The sequence below is a fragment of the Pipistrellus hanaki genome, assembly GCF_964339955.1.
Source record: "Pipistrellus hanaki genome assembly, chromosome: 9".
In the NCBI taxonomy this organism is placed as follows: Eukaryota; Metazoa; Chordata; class Mammalia; order Chiroptera; family Vespertilionidae; genus Pipistrellus; species Pipistrellus hanaki.
Window position 1 is genome coordinate 17,749,477 of NC_140511.1, and position 23,012 is coordinate 17,772,488.

A 23,012-nucleotide genomic window follows, 5' to 3' on the forward strand; every position below is an offset into this window, starting at 1 on the left:
GATGATGCTCAACCAACAGAACCACCCACTGTCAACTCTGGCTACACAATACAATAATCTACAGGACTTTTAAAAAATGCAGATGCTTGGACTCGACCCCCTTAGCTTTTATTTAATTAGTCTGAGTGAGACCCAGCATAAATATTTTGAAAAATCACTCTAGTGCAGGGTGAAGAATCACCAAACTGCAGGAAGGAGAACCACAATGCCAGGTAGGCTATGCCACAGTTATAGTCCAACTCTCAGCACAGAATACCTTCCTGAGGGATGTGATGACAGATGAGGTTTAACAACATTCCCTTTCTCCATGGTTACCTCAGAATTGGCACAAAGAACAAACTCAATCTGTCTATGTGGCGTGTTTTAGAAGTATGTTGAAGAAATATCTATTTCTCTCAGCCAGCATGGCTTAGTGGTCAATCATTAATTCCCAGTCAGGACACATGCCGTGGTTGTAGGCTCAATCCCCAGTGTGGGGCATGCAGGAGACACCGGTCAATTATTTTCTCTCATTATTGATGTTTCTATCTCTCTCTCCATCTCCATTCCTCTCTGAAACCAATAAAAATATATTTTTTAAAATGAATGTCTAGCCGAAACCGGTTTGGCTCAGTGGTAGAGCGTCGGTCTGTGGACTGAAAGGTCCCGGGTTCGATTCCGGTCAAGGACATGTGCCTTGGTTGCGGGCACATCCCCGGTGGGTGGTGTGCAAGAGGCAGCTGGTCGATGTTTCTCTCTCATTGACGTTTCTAGCTCTCTGTCTATCTCCTTTCCTCTCTGTAAAAAATCAATAAAAATATATTTAAAAAATAAAATAAAATAAAATAAAATGAATGTCTATTTCATAAGTCTCTTTTATAAGCATTTTCATAAATTTGTATTTTTTCATTTGTTTTTCTCCTTGTTGTAACTGTGGTTTATTAATGACAATAATCCAACTGGAATCACCAAACATGGAAAGTGACTCATATTCTATTTGTACTCAGTGGTAAATAATTTGAAATACTTATATTGACACAAACAGGGAGATATGATAGAATGAAATATACATTTCTTGTGAATAGTAAAGATAACCCATAAGACTTCAAAGAAACTGTGCTTGAAACTGTGTGCTGTTAGTGGACACTTCAGGCGATGCCCCCAGTCTCCTAGTGCAACAGATTTATTCTCCAACTGCCCTTGGGACTAGTTTGGAAGGAACGTTTGAGGAGCACTGAGCCAGTGGAATTATTTGAAACGTGACACTCTTAATTGACTTGGTTTCAAATCCTCCACAGTTGGAGCATATCTTGGCTTAGCTCAAATGCTAGAAATACTGTAACATTTGTCACTTCCATCCCAGCCAAGGGTCAGATGCAGTATCCCAAAGAGAAGCCAAAATAAATTCTGAGAGTCATTTTTGTGGTTGACTTAACTTTATTCACACGATAGCAGTGACAGGGGCTGACAAAGGCTTCCTCTAGCATGCCTTTCTCCTGGCGGCTGATTTAACGTTTGGCTGCAGACAGTGTGGGCTGGGGGGGCGTGTGGTGAGACAGGTTGGGGGCTTTTTATAATTCTATATCATCATGAATCCCATTTCCTATTAACCTTGTGGCTTAGCTAACACATTTGCCCTAAGAGCTGAGGGATAGATCTAATGTTGACTGGCAAACTCTCTGCAGCCCTTGAGAGCAGCATCTTTACAGAGAACACACAATGGGCCCTAACACGGGAGGCACCTCAGAGATGGTGAGTGCAGGTCAGAAGCACCTTAGGGTGCCAGGACAGGCATCCCATTACAGCAGTGGGATCTCGGGACACACAGCAGGCAGATCCGGAGCCTGGCAGTCAATCCCGGGAGAGTGGCATGCCGTCTCAGGACTGGTAGGACCTCACGATGAGCCACATCAGGAGAACCGTGATCAGGACCACAGTGAAGTTGAGACACAGCTCCCGGGCGGACAGATCCATTCTCCGACTGGCTCAGGAAGAACCGAAGGCAGACTTCTTCAGACACACCGGACACCTCCTGCTGGCCCTCGCCCCTAACAGGAAGTAACAAAGAGAGCATGGGACCGTCGGTGAGCATTCCTTCCTCAAAGGAAGCAGCAGCACTGTGAAAGAGGACAGTGCTGTGGCCTGAACTGTGTCTCCCCAAAGTTCCTATGTTCAAACCCTAACTCCCAGTATCTCAGAATATAGCTGTATTTGGAGATCGGGTCTTTCAAGGAGTAAACAACTTGAAATTAAGTCACTAAGATGAGTCCTAACCCAATATGCCCAATGTCTTTATAAGAAGAGGAGATTAGGCCCTCCTAACTGGTTTGGTTCAGTGGGTAGAGCATCAGCCTGCGGACTGAAAGGTCCCAGGTTCGATTCTGGTCAAGGGCATGTACCTTGGTTATGGGCACATTCCCAATAGTGGGTGTGCAAGAGGCAGCTGCCAATGTTTCTCTCTCATCGCTGTTTCTAACTCTCTATCCCTCTCCCTTCCTCTCTGTAATATATATATATATATATATATATATATATATATATATATATTTTTTTTTTTTTTTTTTTTTTTTTTTTTAAGAATAAAGGTGTGGCCCAGCCAGTATGGCTCAGCAGTTAACCCAGGAACCCAGGTTGAGGGCTCGATCATGAGCAGGGGATGTGCAGGAGGCAGCTGATGTGATATTTCTATTTCTCTCTCTCTCTCTCTCTCTCTCTCTCTCTCTCTCTCTCTCTCTGAAAATCAGTTAAAACATTTTTTTTAAAGAAGCGGAGATTAGGACACAGACATGCATGGAGGGAAGATCATGTGAAGCCAGGGAGAAGCTGACTATCTGCAAGCCAAGGAGAGAGGCCTCAGAAGAAATCAGTCCTTCAACACCTTGATCTTTGATTTCTAGCCTCCAGCCTCCATCTTTGGACTCTAGTTGTAATTCTGCCTTGGGTCCCCAGCAGATTTTGGACTTGCCATCCTCCACACTCACATGAGCCATATATGTAACATCCTATTGGTTCTGTTTCTCTAAGACTCCTGACTAATACAGACTGCCTTTGCTGCCTGATGACAAAAAGACCAATATAGTTCTGATTTTTCCCCCTCTAATGATTGCATTGATTTTTTGAAAAAATAAAAATATTAAATTGTTCTCTCTCCAATTTCTGCTTGTGTGTGTATGTGTGTGCTTGCCTTGCTAACTTAGAGTACCAACCAGCAAAGCCACCAAAACAGAAAAAAAAGGTTGTGTTTTAGTATTTTTCTTGCTTTGAACTACCTGTAGAAGTAGGACACCACAATTTTGCAGATTTCAGGCTTCATCTAACCCTGTTGAAAGGATGAGGTAGTTTCAACATCTGCTTTGCCTTTTATAAGCACTGCTTTGGGCACAGAACCTACCAAAGTCAACCCAAAGTCCCCCACATAGCAGGCACTCAATCCAAAGAGCAAGTGTTAACCTCATGCCTACTTCTGTTTCAACAAGGGCTTGTGCCAGCTATTTTTAGTCAGGTCTAGGATGTACCTAGATTGTAAACACTTCAAAGAGCAGGAACGGTTTCTTTATAGTTTGCATGTATAGTGCACTTAGGAAATCATACTTTGAGAACATATGTAATGCAGTCCATCAAAATGTTACCTTCAGTGGTGTGGCGCGATTGATAATTTGTGTATGCAAACCAAATAAAATTAAAGATGAAGCCGAAACCAGTTTGGCTCAGTGGATAGAGCATTGGCCTATGGACTGAAAGGTCCCAGGTTCGATTCCGGTCAAGGGCAGGTACCTTGGTTGCAGGCACATCACCAATAGGGGGTATGCAAGAGGCAGCTGATCAGTGATTCTCTCTCATTGATGTTTCTAACTCTCTATCCCTCTCTCTTCCTCTCTGTAAAAAATCAATAAATTTTTTAAATATATATTTTTTAAATTAAAGATGAAAAATAATCTTAGAGTGAAAATGTTTAAAGGGAAAGGGTGTGTGTTTTTTATTTGCTAAAGGTGAAAGTTCAGGGGGGCAGAAAGGATTGTTAGCAAGATTTTTGCCTGACCATTTAATCTGATTGAATTATTAATTATAATTACTATATTGGTTGTATTATTCGTGGTTGAAGTGATAATGGTATAAACCAGCTGAATGATCATTTTTCATATCAGTTCATTGTTAGTATAAAACACAAGTTCAAATCGGGTGGTGCCAACTAGTAGGTTGTTGAATCTTGCTTTAAATATGGCCAGTGATGATTGATTTATGTTTCATTTTCTTCTTAATTATGACTCATCTTTTGGCCCTGCACATGAAGCACATAGTAAATTGCCAACGAAAATCTTTATACAAATACTTTAGAAAGTAAACAGAAGATAATAAATGGATGAGGAAGTAGAGAGGGTGTGTAAAAACATACACAAGCACAGAGGGGAACAGGAAAGTGATGAATGCAAGCAGGGAGCCTGGAGGCAAAGGCTTGAGAATAAAAGACAGACTTTTCCTTATGAATTTATTAATAAAATAGAGTCCTGGCCCAAATGCCCACTCATATTTTTGCATATCTCTGAAGAAATACAGAGATATGCAAAAATATGAGACTGTTTCTAATGATCAAAACAATTCAGGGAATAAAATAACTGTCCCACCAAACCTGCCTTACATGAAGCTCTTAAATAGAGAGGGTCATGGGTCATGGCCCAACAAGAACATTCTGGGGGGAAAAAAGTATATGATTGTCTAACCACTGTGCTGTACACCCAAAGCTAATACAAAATAATGTTGAATGTCAACTGTAATTGAAAAATAAAATTTTAAAAATAAAAAAGAAATATGTATACTTTGAAGGATTCCAATACTTATTGCCAAATCTCCTCTTACATTTTTTTCTAGTTCATATTTTACCACTAGTGTATGAAAGAGCTAGTTTTCCTAAGTCAAAATAGACATTAGTGATTTATTTTATTTTAACTTAAACAATTTAGTACATTAAAAAATGTAATATATCCAGGAATTTTTTTTTATTACTGTGCCAATTAAATATTTTCCATGTGTTTTAAAAAAAAAAAAAAAAAAAAAAAAAAAGAACATTCTGGGGAAATGTTATTGAAAGTTGTCCACAGCTTTTGGTCATGTGACCTTCACAACGACTCTGTGACCTTCTCAGAACTCAGGCAAGTGTTATTGTCATTGTTCTCTCTTAGATTCCAGCTAAGAAATTGGCTTTTGGAGAGAGGCTGAGTTGTGTAGTAACCTATAGTAAGTTAGAGGCACAAGTAGAGCTGGTAGGTTGAAAGTAGTTGCTAGAACTGTGATTATTTCTCTAGGAGTGATAACAAGAATGAGTTACTACTGCAATTAACTGCCCCCACTAAACCAAGTTAGTGTAAATTTTCAACCACTTTGAGAAAACAATGTGACATTTTTAAAATTTAAGTTGTACTTGCTCGTTCCCTATCATCCAGTGATTTCACTTTTACTCTAGAAACTCACGCACATTTGAGCCAGGATGCTTATACAAGGATGCTCACAGCAACAGTTCACAATATCCCCAGCCTGGAAACAACTCAAATGTCTATCAACAGTAGAATGGATGATGAATTGTGGCCTATTCAGATACCTCAATGCTACAGAGTTAAGAAAATATATGAAATGGGTAGATCTCATAAATATAATTGCTGCACAAAAGAAGGATTTACAAAAGAAACATAGAATATGATTCCATTTATCCAAAGTCAAAAACAGGGAACTTCATGATATTGTTTAGGAATTAATGATAAAAAATATATATAGAGAGAGAGAATCATGGACAAGATTATCTCAACAATCAAGATTGTGATTACACATGGTGGGGCAAAGAGGGGGAGGTGACCAGGAATAGATTTTTGGGGTGCTGGCAATGATCTGTTTCTTAATCTGGGTGATAGTTGTATAGAAGTTGTATTATTGTCAAACTGTATGTTTTATGCACTCTTCACACATTTTTTTTTTCAGTAGTCTCTCAATTGAAAGGCTACTCATCATGTTTCTTGAATTTCTGTGGATTAGCTCTTACTCTTTCTTGCACTTTGATGGTGGTCTTAAATATTGGGGTTTTGGGGGTTTTTTTTTAGTAGATTTTGAATGAACAAAACACAGAGTTAAGGTGAGAATTCCTAATAAATCAACTCAATCAACACGTGCTCATTGATTTAACTTTTACACATATTAATACCAAGGTTAGGCAGAAATTCAGATCAGTAACCTTCATTTTTCTGATGTTAAGCCACAAAGACTATTTTGGCTTTTGTATTGTTTATTATTATTATTATTATTATTATTATTATTATTAGTTGATTTTAGAGAGAGAGGAAGAGGAGAGAGAGAGAGAAATATCAACCAGTTGCCACCTGTACCAGCCTTGACTGGGGATTGAACCCACAGCCTAGGTCTGTGTCCTCACCAGGAATCGAACCTGCAACCTCTCGGGATACAATGCAATGCTCCAACCAACTGATTCCCCCTGGCTGGAGCTTGGCTTTATTTTACAATTTCCCTGGATTCAATATCACACCATATGATCCAAAGTGATTGCTATATGGATGAAATGAAAACTGAAAATGCATATCATCAGGTGAAAAAGGGAAAACAAGAATCAGTACTATTCACTTTATAGCTAAAGAAATTCCATGTACATTAAGCATTGCCTATTTCATTAAGAAATGTAAATATTCCTCTGCCTTTCTCATTTACAACTTGTAACACATGCATGCTAGCATATACACACATACACACACACACACACACACACACACACATAAGCTAAGCATAAGAATCCTGCTATTCCCTAGGGAGGATCAAGAACATACCTGCTGTGGTAGGCTTCTCCTCTCTCCCCCTCTCTCTCCTTCTCTCTGACTCAGGCTCCAACCTGCTTGTCTTCTGGGCCGTCTGGACTTCTGGGCTCTGGGCAGGGCCTAAAGTAGTCCCAGGGAGGTGGCAGCTTCTGTGATGTCACTGATGAAACATCTCAAAGGAACAACCTCCAAAGGTTTGAGGCTATTTGTGTTGAGGGGGACATGGAAACACGTTCACTAAGACTGTGTTCCCTTGGCGACCAGCTTGTATGAACACCCCCGGACCTAAAATCTTTTCTTTTCAGTTGACGCTTGTTGCAATTGATGCAGGTTTTTAATTCATCTTTTACATCTGCATGAATATCTCTGACACATTTTTAAAACATCATAAACCATGATGATAGACTAATGTCAACAAGCCAGCACTGCATTTGGCTCCTCCCATAGTCAGCATGTAAGGGTGTAAAATGGGACTTCGTTTTACTACCCATTTCTTTAGCTATTTGAGATGTGAAGAGTTCTTGCCTTGCACATGCACACCCCAAACCACACACACACACACACACACACACACACACACACACACCCCAAAATTCAACAGGCATCTTTAGCTCCTTCAAAACTGACTTTAGTCCAAGCGGCGAAAGTTATCTCCTCAGTCACCTGCTCCGCATACCTTTCCAGCTAAGCTGTATGTTGCAAGTTTACACATTAATATACAGTTTCATCTAAAACAGCTGCGGAAGCCATGGTCTATATATCACTGTCAGTAAACTAATACAGCAGCAAGTTCATACAGCAAAACTCAGTCACTTGCATAGATCAGAGGTAGGAGAAAAGCTGGCCAAAACTAGTGAAAAACATAAGTTATAGAATATAGGTTGGAAATAGAGTTGTGTAACTTCCAAATATAAACACCGACTAAAACTGGTTAACATCAGTTTGTAACCAACATTCCAGATGTCCGGAGGTGAACGGAGTCTCCGAAGTGTTTAACTCAACTCAAAAGCACGTCAATCCAGCACTTTAAACATGACCCCCTCCCCCCAAAAAACAAAATTGTGTTTGTTCAGCAAATCCTTCCTTTATAGGTAATAGAGCAAATCTCCACTTTGAATTTCTAATTAGGGTCAATCAAAACAATGCATTCCCAAAAGACATAAACAAACACAATTCCCATTCCCCAGAGACATTACTGAAGGACTTTCCATTCCATTTCTTCATTTCAACATAATAAGCCCAAGGATGAGTAATCTTAAAACAACATTCTGTTGCCACATGCCTTGTAAAAGGATAGCTTGCTGAAGTGACAAATAGTGTGTAACCATCGGAGCCAACTCGAGCAGGGGCAGTTATCCGCTGCCATCTGGCAAACTCCTCAAACGTAGTCAGGTTTCTGTCTTTTTGCCTCCAAACCTTTGCCAGGTTGTTTCAAATGCTAGGAATGTTTTCCCAGTCACCAAACCACACCTGTCCCTTTTGTAACCACTCAAAATTATTATTTGTCCAATTAAAAAGATATATTTACTGAAAACATTTTTTGAAAATATATAGTTTAAAGAACATTTAAGTTACCTTTAAATTCACCACCCAAAGAGGAAAAGAACCCTTATGTTAAAAGAAACCTTATTTAATTAATGTTGGAGGTTGCCTAGGTATAATCTCAAATTCCCAAGATATTTTGGTAAAAGAATTTCATACCATAAAACACAGGTGTGTTTTTTTCATTCATGTATAGAATCAAGTTATTCATATTATGCCAACATATTATGCCATATGTTGGTATTGGGTTTATGGGACAGCATTTATGTTATACATGTCAGAATAGGAATTAGCTCTACAATATTGAGACTATTAACTACAATGGAGAAATATTAGCATATCACAACACAGCTTACCAAAGTGTCAATTTATTTGAATTGGTCAACTTCAGTGTAACTTGGAGGAAAAATCCCTTTGCTTATTTATGGGTCAGTTCCATTTGTCTATCTGGTTGCCCTGTTTAAGTTTATCCAATGTTATACCAGGGACTATTGTGCCCAGGATATTGACAGATTCCAGATGGAGACTTCACAAGCGTCTGCATATTAGCGGTTTATCCAGAGATGTCACAAGAGAGTGGAATTACACTGGGAATTTAGCTTGTCATTCATTTGATGGAACCCTCGTCAGAAAAGCATGCAAGGCACTCAAAGTCACCTGATGACTGTTCAGAGGCTAAAGGAAGAATTTAACCCTAAGGACCTATCAGCCCATTAAAAAACGACATTATTGTCTCTCATTTAAGACACAGAGGATAACAAGATTTCAAACCACGGTGCCGAAGCAAAATAACCTTCCTTAATTGTGCTGATACTTTCCTTTCCGTGAGCAATCCCACGACTTAACAGCATTTATTCCATATCCACTTTCTTTCAAGTTGCAGTTCTTCCCATCATTAGGAGAACATAATCATCATGGACATTATTTCTATGCCTATTAATCTAGAATTTAGCCATGGGCCAAAAATGTCAAAACAACAACATTCACATGAAGATCTAATTGGTATTATCTTCCCCATCCCCATCACCACTATCCATTTTCTTAGATGTAAAAATTCATACCCTTTGAGAATCAATGCTGAGCTTTTGTGCCTGATTGGGAGCTGTTTTTAAATTTATTCCCCATTTCCATCTACATTTTTACTTTGATTCTTTTTTTTTTAAAATATATTTTATTGATTTTTTACAGAGAGGAAGGGAGAGAGATAGAGAGCTAGAAACGTCGATAAGAGAGAAACATCGACCAGCTGCCTCCTGCACACCTTCTACTGGGGATGTGCCCGCAACCAATGTACATGCCCTTGACCGGAATCGAACCTGGAACCTTTCAGTCCGCAGACCGACGCTCTACCGATGAGCCAAACCGGTTTCGGCTACATTTTTACTTTGGAAAGCAAAAGGGAAGACCCCATGTCCGTCCTTGAATTCTGCAACTGCAGGACACAATGGGGGAATTGGGCAAGGCCTTCAGGAGAGGCGATGAGCTCTTCGCACATCACAGTAACGAGTGTGATGATCATGGTGCCTTTCTCGCCTTCACAACTTCACATCCAGCTGGTCAGGCAGCTCTCTGCTATTCTCTTTTATCATTTCAAACACAAGAGTACAAGCCCAGCCAAAACCGGTTTGGCGCAGTGGATAGAGCATCAGTCTGCAAACTGAGAGGTTCCAGGTTCGATTCCTGTCAAGGGCATATACATTGGTTGCGGGCACATCCCCAGTAGGGGTGTGCAAGAGGCAGCTGGTCGATGTTTCTCTCTCATCGACCCAGCTTTCTATCCCTCTTCCTTCCTCTCTGTAAAAAAAAAAAATCAATAAAATATATATTTTTTTAAAAAAAGAGAGAGAGAGAGTACAAGCCCAGAGCAAGAGGGAAACCCTATTTCTTGGTGTTGTTTTTGTGTCTGTGAAAGTTAATGATTATTATCTACAGCCTTGCCTACTTGCCGCACATGTGTGATTTTTGTCTCACTAACTGGATTTTAATTTCAAAGGCAGGGACAGTTTCTTGCACTTCTTTTGTTTCTTTAGCTGTGCATTAAACTGGAAAAGAATCATAATAGATGCTCTACAATGTATAGCAAGGGGGCTCAGCTTGAGAACCTCGCCTTTCTGAGTATGCATGGCAAACATGTTGAGGTGGATGTTGAGGTCAACCTCAAATCTACTAATTTAAATAAATCAATTAAATAAATAAATTTTATAAAGACCTAGAAGCCAGCTGGGAGAGAAAACTCTGAAGGGAAGTGATCAATAAGATACAAGTGGTTCAGCAAGAGGGAGAATAGATAGTCATTCCATTACACATAACACTAATTCACTGTGTCAGTCCAGTTCCCATGAAAAGCAGATGCCACGGATGGTCTAAACTGCAAAAGGAAATTGTCATAGGGGAAATGCCTGTGAGGAAAAAGTATGGAAAGAGGGGACAAACGTAGAGAGTCTTCAAATAGCGAGCGAGCAAGAGAGAGAGAGAGAGAGAGAGAGAGAGAGAGAGAGAGAGAGAGAGAGAGAGAGAGAGAGAAGAGAGAGAGAGAGAGAGAGAGGAAGGTTGGGTAAAAACATTTTAGATTGCAGTTCGGTTCTAAGGAAAATTGGAGAAGTCTGTTAGGAAACCTCAAGTCAGAGTCACCTGTGTCTCCAGGGATAAGTCCACCTTCTTGCTCCTCCCACATTCAATCACTCACTGAGAGAAGCCCATGGGAGGCAGGGCCCCTGTGCAAATGTGGTTTCAGAGCACAGCTGCTGGGGTCCACCTCAACTACTATGCAGTCGGATCCAAGAAGCACATTCTTGTGGCCACCATTTCCACATTCAACCCTCCTACTTCTCTACCGCTTGGAATCTGAATTCTAGGAGGAGAGAGAGCTATAAATAAAAACTCCATAACTCTCTTAGCAACGAACCTCAATCAACAGTATGTAAGGCTGAGGGGGAGGCAGAACCTGCCTCTGCCTGTGCCATCTCACGAACATCAGCGCGTCTGTGGAACCAGCAATGCAATGGCCTTCTGTCGAGGTGTCACAGCGCCTGGAGGAAGCAGCAATACTGTTTAAGGTTTATTTGAAGTTTATATTAAGCTATGAAGGCCTCATGTAGCAGCAAAGCGGAGCCTGAGCTAAAGGGCAAGAAAATAGCAGACACGTGCCGAAACTGGTTTGGCTCAGTGGTAGAGTGTCGGTCTGAGGACTGAAAGGTCCCGGCTTCGATTCCGGTCAAGGGCATGTACCTTGGTTGTGGGCACATCCCCAGTGGGAGATGTGCAGGAGGCAGCTGATCGATGATTCTCTCTCATCGATGTTTCTAGCTATCTATCCCTTTCCTTTCCTCTCTGTGAAAAATCAATAAAATATATTAAAAAAAGAAAAAAAAAGAAAAAAAAAAAAGAAAATGGCAGACACGGCAGATGTGGTCTCCAGCAGTGTCCTTGTACGTGAGCACATGTGGGCCGCCCTCTGAAGTCTCTGGAAATAATCAGGAGGAACATGACAAGGGCACGCAGTCTTGCATAATAGATGCAGCAAGAGCCAGAAAGTGTTGTATTAGCCCTGTTTATAACAAACCATCTTAGTCCTGGATTTGTGAGGTGACACCTGTTAACATCATTTGACTTGGAGCCAGTTTACTTTCTCTCCTCTGGAACAAGCATATCCCTGCCCTATAATAAAATTCTGCAAGCAAACAGCTTTCTCTCAGCACATTACACATAGCTACTGTGGTGGGGGTGGGGGAAGGGAGAGAAGAGACTCAGTCAAAAATATGTTTACTACTAGGCTAATACCATCTGCCCTCAAAACACTCCCGGATTTCAGACTGGCTTTATTTTCCTGATGGGGAAAGAAAGAATTCAGCCATCTTTTGACGGGCCATTACCAAACCATTCAGGGAGACTCTAGCCAGACCCACCCACTTGAAACATTCTGTTCCTTAGTGAATTTGACCAAGTGTATTTTCAATGAGTCTCTTCTGAGAATCTGTCCATCAGAATAAACACCATTGCCGTTTCAGCAAGAATAATGAGAACCAGACAAAATTGCTTATTGTTCCCTGTGAACCGGTTCATTTGGCTTTAGCCTCTGACTCTCAAAGCAGAGAGCACAGCGCCCGTGAAGAATCATGAAATCTATCTCTGCTGCCTGTGAAAGTAACGCGAGAACGGAAGTGCCCAGATGCAGCAATGTGGAAGATTAGCTGCATGCAAGCTACAGGCTAGGTTTCCTTTTCGTTGAGAGATGTTCTATCTCTCAGGGCAACTGGACACTTGTTCGACAGCCTGGGAGTAACCTAACCTTTTACACTTTTACAGTAAGTGAATGGGGAGTTGCCAGGAGCTAGTATTCCGTGGATTTGGGCAGCGTATCTGGGAGAGGTGGTTCAGGCCTACTCTCTCCAGCTTGCATTGAGCCAGTTCTTGCCCTCATTTGCCGGTGTAGAACTCCCATACCTCAGGCCAATGATAGCCGTGTCATTTTTACGGGTGCACCTTTTGTGCTAACTAAAGTCCAACAAGCTAACATTTTCTCCCTCTCCTTGTAGTCTATTCCTCCTTTGCTGTATGTTGCAGGACTCACCAGGCACGTACATGTCAACCATTCCCTCCGAGGACCAACACAAGCACAAGACATCCCTTCCTCTGCAGCCACGTCTGCTGGGTACCACAGCTTTGACCATTGGAGGTGCCAAAGTTGCATTTACCTCTGGAGCAAAATGAGGACTGGAGGTGAGGCAGGGTGCACCTTGCTGCGTGTCACGCCCTGTTGAGGGGTACCCAAGAAATACGTGTTTGCTGTCACTCCAGTGTCTTCCCAGACATGAGTCCATACGGACGTTTAGCTGGGGAATGCATAGAAATAATAGAAAACACGCTTCTCCCCTTTCACCTCTAAGATTTGATCCTATATCAAACTTCCCTTCTCTTGGGATAAATTATCCCTCAGGAGGTGTGTTGGTTCCCAGAGCAAATCTATTTCTATCTGGCCTGCTCCATCCTATATAATAAAGAGGTAATGGGCAAATTGACGTCACACCCTTGCACAGGATGGTCGCCCCCATGTGGTCACAAGATGGTTGGCAGGGGAGAGCAGGTGGGGGCGACCAAGCCTGTAGGGGAGGGCAGTTGGGGGCTATCAGGCAGGCAGGGGAGGGAAGTTGGGAGCAATTGGGCAGGCAGGGGAGCAGTTAGGTGTCAATCAGGCTGGAAGTGGAGTAGTTAGGGGTGATCAGGCGAGCAGGCAGAAGCAGTTAGGGGCAACCAGGCAGGCAGGTAGGCGAGTGGTTGGAGCCAGCATTCCTGGATTGTGAGAGGGATGTCGGACTGCCTGTTTAGGCCCAATCCCTGTGGGACATCCCTCGAGGGGTCCCAGATTGGAGAATGTACAGGCTGCACTGAGGGACACACACCCCAGTGCACAAATTTCATGCACCAGGCCTCTAGTTGGTACATAAGATATGTGCTGACATGTCTTGAAATGCAGCACTAGAGTCCTCTGAGGCTCCAGGAAAGGCCCTACCCCATCAGTGTCCTTGGACAGATAGTACAACGTGCATGCTTTCTACCAATTATCTTCCCACTAGAACCAGATGGCAATTGGCTTCTCTGCACTCTACATATGATTCCTAATTCCAATGGTTTGCTTTAGCTCCCAATTCAAGTTCAATCTTCAGCTGCAGAGGCAAGACCCTTTCGTGATCTCACTTCCAAACCCACTGCCCTCCTCTCCAGCAATCCCCAACTTGCACTTTCTCAGATGTTCTCTCCTTGTGTGCATATGCCACTGTCTTTGCTTTTACCTGCCCTCAACATCTCCCCCCCTTTTTTGATGATTAACAATAATACTTGATTCAAGTATCACATTCCTTGATCCTTAGGGCTGGGGTGGATGGACCGCTGTGATCTATGTAGCCCGATACACCACTGATTTCACTTGATTGCATTGATCTGACTGTCCACCCACCCCCTGAAGCACAGGATTTATCTCTCACCCCTGTAGACCCAGTTCCTAGTCATATAGTGCACAGAATATATTGGACACCCTATAAAAACTCATTGAATAAAAATATGTCTGAATGTAAAATAATTGATAAATTACTATGTTTTAAAAGAATGATTTTTCTCTACTGTTGAAGCTGAACAGCAAACAATGTAATTTGTTGTAGGTTATTTTTTAGAAAAATAAAAAAACTTTTAATGTAAAACATAATTAAAATGTACCTTCCACAGATTAACAATTCTTAATATCTTTGTAATATTGTTTTATGTCTTTTTTAAATAAGATAATTAAAATACAGAAGTCTCAATGAACCACAATTTCCAATTCTGTGCTTCTTCCCATTTCCCCAAATAAAGCAGCTGCTCTAAGTTTGGTGTATAATCCAAGTTCCATAATCAGCCCTTTTAGATTTAGCCTCCAGATTATGCTAGCCAGATAGGAAGGTTTTACCCTTTTTTTCTATCTCTGAAATAGTTTGTGTAAAATAGATTTTTTTTTTAAAAAATATGTTTTTATTGGTTTTAGAGAGAGGAAGGGAGGAGAGATAGAAACATCGATGTTAAAAGCATCAATAGGCTGCCTCCTGGGTTCACTTTTCTTCTTGCTGAGATTTATCTCTCAATATTTTTTTCTGTAAAAGTCTGTGGGTAGTAAATTTTTTTAATCCTCATATAGCTTTTTTTAAATTTTCTTATTGATTAAGGTATTACATATGTGTACTTATTCCCCCCTTGGCCCTCACTCCCCACTCATGCCCTCTCCCCCCTGGTGTCTATGTCCATTGGTTAGGCTTATATGCATGCACACAAGTCCTTTGGGTCAATCTCTCCCCTTTACCCCCACCCTCCCTTACCTTCCCTCTGAGGTTTAATGGTCTGATTGATGTTTCTCTATGTCTGGATCTGTTTTTGTTCATTAGTTTATGTTGTTATTATATTTCACAAGTGAGTGAGATCATGTGATATTTATCTTTCTCTGACTGGCTTATTTTGTTAGCATAATGTTCTCCAGTTCCATCCATGCTGTTGCAAATGGTGGGAGTTCCTTCTTTTTTACAGCAGCATAATATTTCATTGTGTAGATGTACCACCGTTTTTTAATCCACTCATCTGCTGATGGGTACTGAGGCTGTTTCCAAATCTTAGTATTGTAAATTGTGCTGCTAAGAACATAGGGGTTCATATATTCTTTCTCACTGATGTTTCTAATTTCTTGGGATATATTCCTAGAAGTGGGATCACTGGGTCAAATGGGATTTCCATTTTTAATTTTTTTAGGAAACTCTATATTGCTTTCCATAATGGCTGCACCAGTCTGCATTCCCACCAGCAGTGTACTAGGGTTCCCTTTTCTCCACATCCTCACCACTATATTTTTTTTAATTTTGTGACTATATTTTATTTCTAAAGTTTCCAATTGGTTTCTTTTCATGTCCAATTCTTTGTCTACTTTCATAAAACCCTCAGCTTATTTTATGGATCATAATTTGGCCTGTTGGAAATAGGTTTTTGTTTTTTGCTTTGTTTGTTTGCTTGTTTGTTTAAAAGTTTTAAACTTTCAAGTTCTTCCAAAGTTTTCTGTTATCTCTCCGTGGTTATGAATTTTCTCACTTATAGATTTTATAGACAGTCTTTTCCGACACTGTGCTCATGTTCTTCTTGTCTGAAAGATCATTTTCAGTCCAGATGTCTCCTATATCTGGCCTACATGTAGAACATTTAGTTCCCCACCCTGGCCTCACCAGGTGTTTCGCACAGAAACCTCTTTTAGCTACCAGCTGGAGAGAAGTAGGTTTCAGATGGATAGGTGAATTGATTTCCCTGTCTTTAACCACAGGGCACACAGGATATCTGAATGCAAAGAAAATAGTCCTTGCACCCCATGTTGAGAAAAAACTTGCTCTCCACCCCCATCATCACTGGAGCATGGTGAACCTCTGCCCTCAGGAAGACATGTCCTGTTTCCATTCCCAGCTTCCTGAGACCATGTGCCTCAGGCCCTGGTTTCCTCTGTTGTTTCCTTTTCTGCATTTGTTCATCCTGGTTACTTCAGTGTGTTTTTTTTAATGTAATTGCATATAATATTTAATATTTTATCCCTCATTCCTATGCATTTAGAACAGAACATAGGGATTTCTGCATGTACTCATTTTCTTGCTGACCCAGAAATTTTGCTTCTATTTTTTAAATAAATTATTACTGAGGTAAACAACAAAAGCTAAACTTTTATGAACTTAAAAAAAATCAAAGAACTTGTACCCAATTCTCTCACCCTGAGGTAGATGGGTAGGTAAATCTTTTTTTTTTTTTTTCAAATCTCTCATTATGCTTTATTTTATAAGAACAATTGAGATAATAACTTATAATGACACCCGATATTTTCAAAGTATGTGGCTTCTTTAAAGCTATTGAGACTAACAAAATTCCTGGAGGACTAAATATAGTTTGAATTATTACCTACATTTTTCAAATGAGTAAAATTAAATAAACCATACAACGAGTTGAATGGTTAACCTAGGATGCAATCTTACCTTTGTTGACAAAAGGCATACTAATAAAATGTCTTAGTAGCTTTCGATGACTTCATATTACATTAAGTTCTATAGCATCAACAAGTGTTGAAAATAGTAATAAAGGTTATGTATTCAATTCATAGGCTATGCTTGGTGTAAATAAGAATTCACACACCTTGATGGTAATTCCATAGCATCCAGGCATTGATCCAATTTACATCATTCAAGGAACATCCTCAGTCCCCTAAAGTTTCATCAGCAGTATTACATAATGAAACTACCAGAATTTCTCAAATAATTAGAAGAGTCCTGATATAATTTAATTATGGTGGAATCCAGAATGAATCATTCAGTGGGAATACAGCTATATGCATGTGTGCATGTATATATAGATAGCCATAGATAAGAAGAATAATACAAATACATATGAGAATACAGAAATATATAAGAAGGTCTGTAGCATGAAAATATGGTATACATTTTCTTATAATTCCTAAGAAGCAACAAAACTAAAAGAAAAAGAAAAATATTAGAAGGGAGATAAGAAAGAATATTAAATCTACCACCCCTTTTCTAAGGCTAATAAGTCTTCAACTCTACTAATTATTAGAAGACATTAAAGCCCTGGCCAGGTGGCTCAGTTGGTTGGAGCATCACCCTGTACACCAAGAGGGCACTTATGTATTGATATGTTGTTCAATTCCCAGTCAGGGCACTTGCGTATGTTGTGGGTTTGATCCCGGGTCAGGGTATATGTGGCAAGCAACCAATCAATGTTTCTCTCACTCTCTCTCTCTTTTTCTCTCTCTCTCTAAAAATCAATAAAAACATATCCTCGAGGGAGGATTTTTTAAATGTATAAATTGCTTAAGAGATATTAGAGAAATTTTTCTTCTCAATACAACCTGAACTCATTACAAAAAGGAAGAACTTGATGATAAGGGCCAATACTTTCTTTTGTGACTATATTATTTGATTATCAGAGATTGAAATATGGTCTGGTTGTCATATTTTGAAAACTATATATAGAATAAATCTTCACAAGTTATTTGGTTGCAGCAAAATATAATTACTATCAATAGTTAGAATTATCTCCACACAAACTTTTTACTCAAATATATAACTCACTTCTCTCCTCCAGAATACAATAAAGTGGTTTTATTATGACAACCAGTATTGTTTTAATTAATAAAATTAATTTTACTGGTGATGAAAGTAATACATGCAAAGTGTGTAAAAAATGAGAAATATTGGGAGAAAAAACTAATAGAAAATAGCAACATCAACCACTATTAACATTTTGTTACTTACCATTTAGTCTTCCATACCTTTATGTTTTTCATATCTGAGAGCATAATTTCATATATTCAGAACAAGTGGACAAAGGCAAGCTGTCGGAAAAGACCTGAACTAACAATGGTCAGCCCCGTGGAGACAACGTGAGTAGAGAAGGAAAGATTTTTCACGTCTTGATGTAATTACTTCTAAACAATTTTTATTTCTTACTAAGAAAAAATGAAGTTCAGTAATAATATAATGGGGAATGAACAAGGAAAAGTCTGTTCTCTTTATACTTATCCCTGTAAATAATATTTTTATAGCCGAAACCGATTTGGCTCAATGGATAGAGCGTCGGCTTGGGGACTGAAAGGTCCCGGGTTCAATTCCGGTCAAGGGCATGTACCTTGGTTGCGGGCATATCCCCGGTGGGGGGTGTGCAAGAGGCAGCTGATCGATGACTCTCTCTCGTCGATGTTTCTAACTATCTCTCTCCCTTCCTCTCTGTACAAAATCAATAAAATATATTTTTTAAAAAAAATATTCTTATAGTCCTAAATTTGCCCAGAATTGCAGAAGTTGAGAGATTGTTTTGTCCAGTCTCTACGATACAGATGAGGAAATTAAGGCCAAGAAAAGTTAAATGACTTGACAGCAAAATCGCATCTCTAATACCTCTGACCCATATTCTACAGGTTAATTTTAATTCATTTTGAATAGAGACAAGGCATGTGCATTTTATTGATTTACTTTGACATTAGTCTGGAGTTGGCATACACAATATTCTCAGTCATTAAGAGCTTTTCCCAACAGACTAATTCAAAGTAATTGTTCTTTGTTATTCTCTTTCATAATGTTCTGTTCTTTCCCTTGATAGCACTTACCACAAATTTTTTTAATATATTTTTATTGACTTAAGAGAGGAAGGGAGAGTTACAGAGAGATAGAAACACCAATGATGAGAATCACTGATCAACTGCCTCCTGCACACTCCATACTGGGGATGGAGCCCATAACCTGGGCAGGCGCTCTTGAATGGAATTGAACCTGGGTCCTTTCAATCCACAGGCCAATGCTCTATGCACTAAGCCAAACCAGCTAGGGAACTTACTACAAATTTTAATTACATATTTACTTGTGCTTATTTATTGTTATCTCCCTCATCAGACTCTAATTCCTTTTGTGTTCTGTTCTGTTACATACCTACTGCCTAGCACAGTGCCCGGTGTATAATAAATGCCCTATATAATATACAGTCAGAAGAGCATGAAGTTGTTTACTGTGGTTTCTCTTTGTTGACTGTCTTTTCATGGGCATTCAAATTACCTCAACTCATTGAGCACTTACTATGTTTTAGAATTTAGACAATGTCAGAAGCATATCATATACGTATATGTACTTTAATCTCATAAGTTAGCTATATTATTATTCCCTCTGTACAAATAAAGGAGACTGAGCCTGAGAGAGGTTAGTTAAATGTTAAAAGGTCAAAAATCCAGCAAGTGGCAGACACAGGGTTTATTCCCAGGTTTAATTACAGTGTCTAAATTCTAGACTCTTACGCTACCTGGTTTCTAATATCCTGGCTTCAACTGATGTTCAAGATTCAGCAATAGACTTAGCATTACTTTACCCTCAATATAAAGTTTTCTGGGCTTCTGGGTTAACATACCAGATTGAACATATGCATCTAATTTTGTTCCCTTTCCACCCCTGCTAAAATGACAGTAGAGAGAGTTTTTAAGGCATAAAGCCATAAGAATAAGGAGGATTAAAAGGAGAAAGCGACAAATAAATTTGGAAGCTGTAAAGCAAAAGGATGAGTACAACTGACTTAGCAATGTTAAGAAAGCTGAGTCCTACACTGGTAGTAGGGAAAGCCAAGCGCTAATGTGATTTATACTGTGCAGATTGTTGGCAGTAGGAATGCAAAGTGGAGTAGCTAAAATAAGGAGAATTGGTTGAGAGCTTTTAAAGAAATTTCTAGGTCCTAAGATCTCACCATCTCCCCAACTATGGTACAGCCAACAACTGACCTTTTCCCTCCTTAACAGCATACTGGAGTTTATTCCCTGGAGAGTCTCTGGTCTGGGAAACACAGGAACAGTTAAAGGCAGAAGTAGCCTGTCAAAAGGGGGGGATTGTATGAATGTACATCTGGATGATGAGCCCATATCCCATCCAATCCCTCTTCCCCCACTCAGGTTCCAGAAGAGCGGAAGCTAGGCCTTTACTTGAAGCTGTGGGAAGAAGATTGGAAGATCCTTCTTGAGGACTCAGAAGGGACAAGGGAAAAGGATACTGACATTGGAATTCCCCCAATGGAAAGGTTCCAATAGCTCATCTTACAGAGAAGTGCACAGTCAGCAAGCCTCACTCCTGTTCTCAGAGAGTCTTAGCAGTTTTTAGTCCTACCTACTCAAGTATTAGCAGAAAATGTGAAAGTTAGAGTCCAAAATACACAGAAGAAAAGCACGCGAAGGAACCAAATTATACAAGAAGGAAGTATACAAAGAAGAAATTAGATGTTTGCCAACCAATCAGCAAACATTAGAAGCTAGAAGGGAATGAAGGAAATACCTCCTAATTCTTAAGAAAAACTATAACTAACTGAGAATTATATCCTTGGTCAACTATCAATCAGAGGAAAAGATAAGGTTATGATGTTTTTAGACATGATCTGTTTCAAACAATTCACTTCCCATAATTCAGCCCCAGATGATGTGCTTCACCAAAATGAGGGGTTACCCATGAAAGAAGACATGGGGTCCAGGAAACTGGAGAGCCCAAGGGAATATTAAGATGATAGTGAATGGGTTATCTTCTCAAAGTCACATCTGTGAACCTGGAATAAAGAGCAATCAGTCCACACTGGAGTAGGTCAGACGGCCATAAAAGATGCCTTCAGGAAAACACAAACCACTAGGAAACCTGATGACTCTGAACATCTTGGGGAGAGTTTTAAAGAATCAGCAAAGTTTGGGGTTGAATGAGTGATAAGTATTAGAAAAACAGGCAAACAAACAAAAAGATGACATTTTTTACCCCGTGGAAAAATAATAAATTTGGGACAGAAAATCAAAAGTAGTCATGATTTATAACATGACTCAACTAGACGTAACATTTTCTTAACCCAAATGTAAACCGTGAATATTGGGCTAATAAAATAAACTATAAATCAATTGGGATACCAAGGAAAGACAAGTTAAAAAGAAAAATCTGCCTCGGCTGAGTGGCTCAGTTGGTTGTAGTGTTGTCCCGTACACCAAAAGGTTTCAGGTTAGATTCTCGATCAGGATATAAAGGCAGGTTATAGGTTTAATCTCCTGTCCGGACATGCATGGAAGGCAACGGATCTATGTTTCTATCTCACATCAATGTTTTTGTCTCTCTCTCACTCCTTCTCTAAAATTCAATAAATATCCTTTGGGTGAGGAGAGAAAGAGGGAGAGAAAAATAAGTTCTTTCTACCATAGTGAGAGGTCAATATAGTGCTTAAAACTGAAAATTCAAGTAGTAATACAAGCACATTATTTAAAAACATGTAAGTAAACATGAAATGAATCAGCAAGAAGGTGAAGATGTTGACTTCCAGGGGGAGGAGAATTGGAGTAAGTCCAGGACTGTTGTTGTGTCTTGCACAACTATTTACAATATTGCATATATAAATTTAAAAATTGAAACCAAAAGAAGACTTTCAATATAAATAAATGTTTTTAAATGGTAAAACACTTCTCTCTCTCTCTCTCTCTCTCTCTCTCTCTCTCTCTCTCTCTCTCCCTCCCTCCCTCCCTCTCTCTCTCTCTCTCTCTCTCTCTCTCTCTCTCTCTCTCTCTCTCTCTCTCTCTCTCTCTTCATTATAATCTTTATGCCAGCCTCTCCAGACAGTCACCTGGAAAAAAGGGACTGTTTTAAAGACAAAGTTGACTTACTCTGATAAATCAATAGAACTCAATTAGACATCCTTTCTAACACTCTAAATAAATGGGTCCAAAACTCGCTGAAAATGGAAATTATAGTTTTATCATGAAATGATCTCTTTTTCACCCCTGTGCAGCCCTGTATTTCTTTCTGCTGATCTTCTCCATAAAATCTCTGCATAGTGCTATATGTTGATTTATGAAACATCTTCCAGCCTTTATTTTGTTTATATTTTTTATCTTGTTATTTCCCTTGGCAGATCCCTGTGTTAATATTTGACCCTGCAAAAGGTGTTTGGCCAAAGAAAGTCCTCAGTGTTCAGTCAGTGGCCTGAGACAGAGGGTGAGGCCCAGTCGGTGCCTTGGGGAACTCAGATTACATTTCCAAGGCGTTCTCATGTAACAGCTGTGTGCCTTTGATCAAAATACTGAGAAACACAAGCCCTCACGTCCTCCTCTGCACAGAGACAGCCAGGACCCTGTTCTCTTGGATCAAGGAAACGCATGCCAACTGCTCCAAAGGATGCAGTAAATGCCCACATCCCAGAGGATTTGCAGAGACACTGGATGACATGGGTCAGACAGAAGGAGGACCTCTGCAGGGGGTGTGGAAGGGCTCCAAGGTAGCTGTTTTCCTTTGTGCTGCTACACCCTCAACACCTGCAACAGTGCTTAGCACATAGTAGGAGTTCCATAAATATTTGTTAAGTAAATTATCAGTAAATACACCACTGCTCTATCTAGCATTACTTTACTTTTCTCAGATTAACACATTCCTGCCCATCCTTCAAGATCCAGTTCACCTATTTCTTGTACAGCTTCCTTTGACAACTCAAATTTTTTCCTGTCTGTATAGCTGTACTCTGAACAAATTTCTGTTGCTTCTCCTTATAACACAGCATTGCAATTACTTGGCTACATGTCTGTCCTCCCTATAAGACTTTTAATTTCTTGAGATATAAGGCTTTGCTTTATTTAACTCT

At 39.8% G+C, this 23,012-nt stretch overlaps 1 protein-coding gene and 1 long non-coding RNA gene across 2 annotated transcripts; one reads left to right on the forward strand and one right to left on the reverse strand.

Moving 5' to 3' along the window:
• Positions 1-1,392: 1,392 nt before the first annotated feature.
• On the reverse strand, positions 1,393-6,950 carry SLN (sarcolipin). Its single transcript, XM_084895172.1, has 2 exons — positions 6,801-6,950; positions 1,393-2,027 (listed from the first exon to the last, which is right to left on the reverse strand). Exon 2 carries the CDS (start codon positions 1,951-1,953, stop codon positions 1,858-1,860), a length of 96 nt encoding a protein of 31 aa, XP_084751298.1. The 5' UTR covers positions 1,954-2,027; positions 6,801-6,950; the 3' UTR covers positions 1,393-1,857.
• Positions 6,951-12,317: 5,367 nt separating this feature from the next.
• Positions 12,318-21,476, forward strand: LOC311628200. Its single transcript, XR_014795975.1, has 3 exons — positions 12,318-12,634; positions 12,894-13,049; positions 20,314-21,476. It is a non-coding gene; the product is annotated as an uncharacterized lncRNA (long non-coding RNA).
• The last annotated feature ends 1,536 nt before the right edge of the window (positions 21,477-23,012 follow it).

What these genes read in the sequence shown, in the direction of transcription:
- SLN (XM_084895172.1), bottom strand. Translation starts at nt 1,953, where the DNA reads ATGGATCTGTCCGCCCGGGAGCTGTGTCTCAACTTCACTGTGGTCCTG.